This window comes from Chanos chanos, chromosome 5 (genome assembly GCF_902362185.1).
Source record: "Chanos chanos chromosome 5, fChaCha1.1, whole genome shotgun sequence".
Classification (NCBI taxonomy): Eukaryota; Metazoa; Chordata; class Actinopteri; order Gonorynchiformes; family Chanidae; genus Chanos; species Chanos chanos.
Window position 1 is genome coordinate 12,014,351 of NC_044499.1, and position 9,413 is coordinate 12,023,763.

Here is a 9,413-nt window from a genome sequence, read left to right on the forward strand (position 1 = left end):
CTAACTCCGCGACCTCATGCGATGAGAGCCTTTTAGAGCCCTCGGCTTCTCCACCATTACCGTCTGTTATATCTACCTCCACATTAAAGAAATAAATAAACAAATAAACAGCCTCAAAACCCAGCCAATGTATAAATCAATCTTCACACTAGTTCCCGACAGCAACGCTGTCCATATTCTTAGCACTGATAAATATTACACCATCCTAGCCGGGTCAGAGGCCAAATTGTGCTTGATGTCTCTGGAATGGAACGGGAGCAAACACCCCGGACGCGTGTGGTTATTGCCGCCTGTACTTGTGCGGACAAGGGCACGGCTGATATTTATACCCACCTCTGCTGTCCTTTCGCGGGCCGGAGCATTGCAGACAAGCACTGATGGGGAGGCTGAAATTGTGTGCTACAGGATTGAATTAAACTGTAGATCAAGTGTGACAGGGCTGAGCGTGGTGTGTGGAGAAAGGGAGCTGTTTTATGGGGTCAAGGTCTCCCCCCCCCCCCCCCCCCCCCCCCCCCATTATAGATCAGCCTGTGGGACACGGAAAGGGAAAGGTGTAGGGCAAACTCATTCCCTTGCGCAGAGAAGCCCCGGGACCGTTAACCCTTTCATTTTAGCCTCCGCTTTTTTTTTTTTTTTTTTTTTTATATCACGGAGCAGGGCTGTAAAACTACCTGCTCTAAAGGCGTCAAATCACAAAATCAGTTACTGTCATTAGCACTTGATTTGTTCAGCGCCTTCAGTGCTAGAGTCAAGGCTTTCACAGCAAGTACGAAACCAAATAGAATGAGGGAGAAAGGAGAACCACACTACCACGGCAGAATTTTCTGACCAGTGATCTATGATACATTAAAAAAAAAAAAAAATTATTATGGATTAAAAAAAAATCCATAGTCGTTGATCCGGACTGCTTTCAAGTAACAGTTTCATCAGATATATCTGAAGGGTTTTTATTGGTTTGGACATTTATATAGATACAAAATCTCACTGCCTGTTTGTAAAATCTCTTTTTGAATGGGGATTTCAGAGGCAAGATGCAGGTGGAGTAGAGAATCCTTCTTGTAAATGAGAAAAAGTCCACATCAATTATCTTTCCATCACTTCCAATTCCCATTTTATGTGTTTTAATCAACTCTAATTGAAGGATTGGTGCAGAGTAGTAAATTTGACTCACCATGATAATGAATAGCTAATGATTTTTAATAGCCGTTATTAACAATGTAATTTAGTGTCGTTACGTGTTGGTTTGTAGCGTGGGTTGAAATATATAAACAGTTGTTAGACATGTTGCTCTTTTTTTATCAATCATTTGGAAAGATCAACAATTTACACGGCATTCAAAGCCCTCAACAGATGCTTACTACATCAACCAAACTGCGTACACGCAAAGATTACCAATAACCTTCAGGCAGATGCGCTGGCTCTGCTGATGTCTGTTAGTCTCATTATTCAGCAGTGTTTCGTCTTTTCATTGTCTCAGATGCATAGTGAAAAGCATCCTGTATACTGGTACTAAAACATCCCCCAAACTGCCTTTCTTCTTCACTATGCAATGTATTGACACTGGAACAGGGAAATTGTGTGTGTGTGTGTGTGTGTGTGTGTGTGTTTTATTTTGCCCATGAAGAATGATGGCTTTAAATGAATATGAGTCAAGGCGTGGCCCTTTTCCAGGAGTCGGGTAAGGCCAGTTTATTAGAGTAGAGGAAGACTGATTAGTCAAAGCTATCTGAGACAATAAGTGTTGCTGATGAGGGAGTTTGTGCTCTTCACTTGCGCAGCACAAAGGAGCCCGTCTTGGTATCTATGCCAGGCAGTATTTTGTAATTACCGAGGAGAATGTTCACGAGTCAGCTGGTTGTCTTGTTGTGGTTAGGGCACTGCTCCAGGGGCCTGGCTGGATACTGCTGTACATGCTGATGTTCTGGTCTTCTCCTGTCAGCACTGCTTTAGTGCGTTCTGCACTACACAGATACCTCCCACCTCTGCCCCTCCCTCTATCTGTCTGGGTAAGTGGGACACACTTCTCTCTCTCTCTCTGTCTCTCTCTCTCTCTGTCTCTCTCTCTCTCTCTCTCTCTCTCTCAGCACTGCTGGCAGAGGTTGAACTGTTTCATAAGGAGGACACTGAAAAACGCTCTTGTCATTCACAGAAAATGTAACACTCGTGAGTTTCTGTGGAATCTATAGCGAAAAAGAGAAACGTCTTTAACCATGTCATTTATGAAACGTCTGTACGTGTGTGTGTGTGTGTGTGTGTGTGTCTTGTCTACTTTTTCTTAAGACTGCTTTGACAACAGAAACGGTTACAAAGAAAAACCGAAGAATAAAATCGAAGCCAGAAAAGGACAGGTTTTTTTTTTTATATATAAAAAATGAAATCTTTTTATTGGTGGCTTTGATGATCATTGCAATGAAAAGAAAAGGAGCCGGAGTGGATGAGCTGGGATCATAAATCTCTCTTTGTAAAGCTCAAGGATTTTACAGACTGTCTTTAGCAAATAAATTCTAAGAACTTGCATAACCACTGTCTGACAGACCAGCACTCACTCAACATATCTCAAAAAGAATTCAAAGAGAGACTGATCTATACATAATATGGTTACATTTGGATCAGGGCCCAAACATCCACTGTGACATACATAATGTTACAGAAGGCTGATTCTGATCTTTGTCAAACTTTTAGACTTTACTCTGAGTACAAAGAAGTGTGTACAAACACTAACACAGATTCCTCTCACGTGAGAGTAACACAAAAGTGCTCTTACACACACTTCTCGCACGCACACACACACACACACTAAAAAGAGAGCAGCCCAGCATGATCAATTTGAGGCAATATTGCGCAGAAAACACCAATAATGACAACTCATTGTTAGATTAGAGCTTAGAGTTGTTTCAAAAATGTTACTTTTTCTTTTAAATATGAGACAATATATCAGATTATCAGACCTTTATAAAAGTATACAGATGACCATGAAAATCATGAATTAAACAATAAAAAAAAAAGAGACAGAGAGAAAGAAAATCCAGGTTAAAGTAGTCAGTTAACAGTAGCTTGAGTTTTGCTCTTGATTATTAATCCCATACCAGAGCACTGTATCAGTAAAAGTGAAATGGATCCCCTTAAAACATCTTAAAAATAAATTAAATAGAACAACTAGGTTTCCAGTGGGGCAACTCTTATATTTGTGGTTCACATTCACATGGTTTTTCTCTGGCCTAATCGCATCAGGCTGTTGTAGTCATTCATTGAAATACAGTATTGTTTTGTATGGCGGTGAGTGCAGAAGCTTCCATTGGAGGATTGGGGGGGCGGAGGGGATTACTCTGTGACATCAAGTCCCCTCCCTCACTGGCCACAGCTATGGTCCAATAAGGACATGGCAAGAGACCGTTTATGACAGTTGCTGGGTCGTATAGACCCAAGTCACACACACACACACACACACACACACACACATCATGTTATATACAAACCCAAATCGTTCAAACACACCTGTGCACATATACACATACGTGCATGTGGGATGTGGGACAGAAATGAAATTTCGAGAGGCTGCACTTTCTTTTTTTCTGGGCACCGTTAGGATACGTACATACATACATACATACATACATACTGTGCATGCTCTCACCTACATAACACACTCACACAGTCATAAGAACACTCCCACAACAGCTCATCTACTGCCTCCGCAGAACCCTAGTTCAAACAAACTCTCATCAGCCTCAACACATAAAACCAATTGCTCGGTTAAAAAAATGTGACAGAGTTTCAACTTTTTACCTTAATTTCATATTCTGAAATTTCATCAAAAGTCACCATGGCAACTCGCTATTGCTCTTAACCGCTAAAATGTAACTGTTTGAGTATTTGAGCAGATGGCATGAGTTTCACACAGGTGTATAAAAAAAAAAAAAAAAAAAAAGAAAGATCAGGGGGAAACGAGTAGTCAGAGATATCTGTCCACAAGCTCTCCAACTCTGTGTGAGATTATTCGGATCACTTATTGGATTCTCATAGAGTATTCTGAAAGCTTATGTAATGGCTATGGTCCACTCATCCGTTTTTCCATTCATCTGCACTGATGCAAAAAAATACACAAAACAAAATAAAAAACAAACTATTCAAGTCTCTTTTACCTTTTAGATCACTGATTAAGAGAAGCTGACATATCGCCAAAAAAAAAACCTTTAGGCAGCACTGTTGGTCTCAGCGTTAAGGAATCATCTCTTAGAGAGAGAGAGAGAGAGAGAGAGAGAGAGAGAAAGAAAAAAAAAATCCTTATAGTCAATATCCTGATAAAATGACACACGCCATAATTGTCACAACCTCATGGATGAAATGGCAGCAGACATCGAAGCAAATACCTCTTTATACAGTTTCATTTTGTTCTCTTTTTCTTATGGAGGTTTGAAGTGGATACAGATCCTATTCACGTGTTTGTTTGTTTGTTTTCTTCCATGAGTGATCCATAGACCCATAGAAAACACTCTCTGTCTCTGTGGTTTGGGCTTAGTTACTGTCAGCTAAACTTCCGGTCCATGCAGCTCCCAAGGCCCTCTGAGTGACGGAGAAGCCTGAGAGGAATCTCTTCAGACCAGAAAGCTGTGTAAGTGACAGGAAGGCCTAGGTGGACTTTCTCAAAGCTGAACCTCTGAGAGGCGGTGGGGGGGGTCAGAAAGCGTAGGAGTCAGGTGGGAACGCTGAAGCGGTGCTGTAGAGAGCAGGGCAGCAGTCTTTGGGGACGCAGTGTCCCCCAACCCCCCCACCCCACCCCACTCCTCTCTCCCTCCCTCCCCATTCAACCCTGAGGCATCCCAAGATCCAGCAGAACTGGCTTTGCTACCAACGGTTGATGATGTGGTTCATGTAGTCCTCCGTGGGCAACCGCGCTGACTCCGACTCGGGCGCGTCTTCTTTCGACGGCAAGCGGTCACCGTTAGGCGTCCGTCGGAAGGGAAAGAGGGCAGCTTGGTTGTGGAGACGTTGTTCCCTGCGTTCCAGCTGCCTTTTGTACATGTAACGCTGCTGGAAGAGGTCCCGGGCGTAGTCGTAAAGCTGCATGTCCAAGTCGTTTAGCTCCTCGATGCGTTGAATGGTGTCGTTGTCCAGGTCCACGCCGGCCGCTCTCGTGCTGTTGTACTGCATGAAAGGTCGAATGAACTTGAGGTGGAAGGTGCGCTCGAAAAGGTACTGCGTCTTTCGTTGGAACTCTGTCAGGCCGAAGAAGGCCATGTCGCGCAGGTTCTTCTTGGCAGACTCTAGCAGGATCTGGGCACGTTTCTTCTCTGGCATAAAGGACATGTTGTAGCAGCCCACCAGGCTCAGGTCGGCCAGCATGCGAACCTGGCGGTTGTTGGCCAGGTTGTACGGGCAGTCCATGAACTGCTGCAGGGTGCAGCCCGACCAGTCCGTGCCCTCGTAACAAGGCGGCAGCTCCTCCGGAGTGGGCGTACGGCCGTCGCACATGTGGAGGGAGGTCTTCCACGTGGCTCCACGCTGGACGTGCCTCCACTCGCTTAGGTAACGTGACACAGGGTCCCTCAGCAGTGTGATATAGTAGAATTTCCTATGAGGGAAATGGACAAGACAGTCAATATTAAAGCTATTACAGACAGAATACAATAACATTATGACATCCATCAGGGTTTGGTCAACGTCTACCCTCAATGGCACATCAAGTAGTGAACAAAGTGCTTCTGCCTTTGATGGTCTCGTATTAGTTTGAGAGTGTGTGAGATCAGTGGTTAATCCGATATGATGAACAAACACTTGACACTATCCATTCAGCCTAACCATACACCTCAGACAAACACACAATAATGACAGGTAAAATACATCAAAGCATTTGCCTGTAGCAAATCAATTATCACTTATTATCAGATTAAAAAGTGGTCCCTGGAATCCCTTCATTTCGAAATTGTGTACTCAAGTGTCTGTGTTTGGAAAGGCAAGCCCCGGTGCTTGTTTATGACTCAGCATGGTATTTGAGTCGTGTCCAGCTGAGCTGACAAAGAGGGGAGAGCAGGTACGTAGAAAACATATTTCTAAAAGATAAAAAGGTCTGTTCCATCATTTCGTGACAGATGGACTGATATCTTGCCTTCGGTTCACTTAGATATGACAGCACACACACACACACACACACACACACAAAGTGTTTCCACAGTCTAATACTGAGGTGTATCTGGAGGGAAGCTGGCTGAGTTCAACACAATTCATTCTTTGTGAGTCATCCCTCATTTCTGAAAGCATCATTCTCTATTTTCTCTGCTCTGAACCTTTTTAATAAAGACATCTGCCAGAGAACAGCAGGGGGAGATGAGAGAGGTTTAAAAAAAAAACCCTGACAGAATGAGACAGAAAGACAGATTAGCGTGAAATAGAAAAGGTAACAAATGGAAGAATGTGAGAAGAAGATGGTGAGGAAGACAAAAACAGAAAAAAAAAGAAGGAACAAGGGTAGAACAAAAGAGAGCCAAACATACACATACTCACACACACACACACTTGCACGCATACATAAACGCACACTCGTACACATGCGCACAAACTCACGCATGCACGCTTACACACGCGCGCACACATGTATACTCTTGCATTCAAAAGCGCACAGCTTTAATCAAACAGAGAGTGACAGATACATGTCTGCACTGTGCGAAGCAGTTTAATATTCTCTCCATTAGGCCCTGCGGGGAAAGGAGACTCAGGGCTTAGTGCTTTCAAATCTCGCCGTCTGTCTCACACACACACACACACACACACACACACACACACACTCAGATACAGACAAACACACAAAGAACGAGCTATGACTAATGGTTCCCATCCTGTCCCATTACCCCAGCTACACTGCTGTATTGCTCCCAGCACACAGAACACAAACTTAATAAAGTTTATGTAAAGAACTGTGCACTCAGCACCAAAGACAGACAGCCTAGAATGTTCTCAGTGACAGAGTGGACTAGAATCTCTCTTCTAGGCATCGTGTCTCTATTTCTCCATCTCTGCAATCAGCCTCTCAATCAACGATGCTCTCGTTTTCCCCTTTTCGTGTCTTCTGGTCCGCCTCTTTTCCTCCACTTCTCTCACTCTATTTTCAAGCTTTTCATGTGACCTTCTCAAGACACTGAGAGTAACCTCTTGTCACAAGGCACTCTAGCAGGCTGATTAGTTTAGTATTACAGCAAAGACAAATAAAACTGAAAGATAACAGAAACTGAGTGAGACACAATGGGTTTTAAATCAAGACATGACATCAACTGTTGTTGTTTTTTTTTTTTTCCTTTTTCTTTTCCCCCTCCCATAATTTAAATGAAGAGCAGAACTGAAGACTGAAGAGATTAATCCGCAGTTCCAGCCATGACCTCTTGGTGGTGACGTCTACAAAGGATTTCCACTGTACAGAGCTAGTTGGTGTCACTGGAACAGTAAGTAAAGTTTCATGTAGCTATTTCAGAGTTACACTTCAGTACATTCTAATCATACATTATGGCTTCTAGATGAGCACAAATTATCCCCACCAGTTAAAGAGAGTCTCTACTGAAAGAGGAGGAGGAAAGAACCCTTCATGAAAGGGTGGAGGGAGAGAGAGAGAGAGAGAAAATGAAGGAAAACGAGGATGTTCTGGCTTCAGGTCATCTTCCTGACTAAGGTAGCAGAGGAAACAGAATGAATGTGCTTGCATAAAACTCACCTGGAACAGACAAGGACACAAGCTAAAACAAGGCTGTGAATGGTATGCGATATCCCTCCTATCTGCACATTGTCACACGCACACATCAACTCACACACCCCCCACACACACACACACACACACACACACACACACACTCACACATCCTCACACACACATCCTCACACACAAACAGACACACACACACAGACACACACACACACCACTGTGCTAAGAAAAATATTAAGCATCCTGGTCTGACTGCAGCCAAAATCCTGCTTGCAAATCCATGGTGGAGTGTATGGAAAAAATATGAGGTGAGCTGAGGTGAGGGGTCTGGTCCAGCATGTCCAGAGTGATTAGCAAGAGCTACATAGGCCAATAAAGCAGTAATTACCTGGCTGACCACTGCCTGTCCACTCCGCCAATAATAATAAGCTACAATGTCCAGCTTCATTAATGCATTATGCAACCATGCAATAATTCCTCTGTCTGTGTCTGTGTCTGTGTGTGTGTGTGTGTGTGTGTGTGTCTGCATGAGACGGTGGACGGTGGTGCAATTACCATGGATTGCTAAGAGAGATCAATTTCTCACAGAGATACTGGCTTATGAGAATTTAAGTGCTTTCTCTGTGTGTAAGTGACTCTTGCAAAGGCCAGCTACAACACTTCACAACACAATCTTTACATATATTCTTTCAGCACCAAGCAGTATCATATTGTGTTTTATATGGGTCATAATGAATACAGATGAGACCTGTTAAGCCTTAGGGGATCATGTAAGACTATATACCTCATATCCATGCACTGCGTAAATGTGTTGGTGTATACATGGTTCTAATTTCGTGGCCAGTTTTCCGTACAACATTTGGCCGATAACCGACAACAGGGCGTTTCTCTTCAATGGTTCTCTGAAATGCTTAATCCATCATCACTGGCAAAAATACTGCCACCACCTTATTCTAGAAATCCACTCCATACCGTATCAGTGGGACGAAATCTCCAACTTTTTCTGCGGCTACGTCTCTAACTACACACGCAGCTCCTGGGACGAACTCCTAAGCTAAAAGCAACACGGTCTAAGACCTCGGAGGTCTCGGTCAGGGTGTGGATCGAAGGGCCCATCCTTAGAGATGTCTGTAAGGTTTGTGATGTTCTCAGCAAAAGAGCTGGTATGTAACATAAATACAAGCATTTGATGATCTTAAAAAAAAAAAAAAAAAAAAAAGAGGGAGAATTAGGAGAAAAAAAAAAGAGAAAGAAAGAAAGAAAGAAAACAGAAGCGATGAGCGAACAATACAAGCTGCTTAAACAAAAGACCGGCACAGATAAACAAACCACCAAACCACAGTGAAAAAGCCAAAGTGAATGGATCGCCGTCTCTCCTCGTTCTGCCTTCACCGCCGTTCGCTCTTCTCCACCTTCGAGACGCTTAATGGGCTAAAGATGTCTGTAAGCAAGGCTCGCTGATTAGATTTCACAGACAGGGCAGGGGAAAGCATTTGAGGCTGGTAATGTAGCATGGCTTTCAGAGGAATGAGAGCACCGTCTTGTAGATTTAGGTATCAATGTCAAGCTGGACATTTTAGAAGTCTCTCAAAGGGCAAAGCTCAGCTGATGCCCTGGTTGGTAGATCTGCATTCAATTAGTCAATCTCTCTCTCTCTCTCTCTCTCTCTCTGAGAACTAGTTTGTACAAATTCATGGACATCTATGTGGTGCTCGACAAAAAAAAA

At 43.4% G+C, this 9,413-nt stretch overlaps 1 protein-coding gene across 1 annotated transcript in view; it reads right to left on the reverse strand.

Moving 5' to 3' along the window:
• Positions 1–4,696: 4,696 nt before the first annotated feature.
• The window catches only part of hs6st1a (heparan sulfate 6-O-sulfotransferase 1a), a 79,795-nt gene continuing 75,078 nt past the window's right edge, over positions 4,697–9,413 (reverse strand). The window contains exon 2 of the mRNA XM_030773871.1: positions 4,697–5,572. Coding sequence (XP_030629731.1) covers positions 4,846–5,572 — 727 coding nt within the window. The 3' untranslated portion in view covers positions 4,697–4,845. The remainder of the gene's footprint in view (positions 5,573–9,413) is intronic.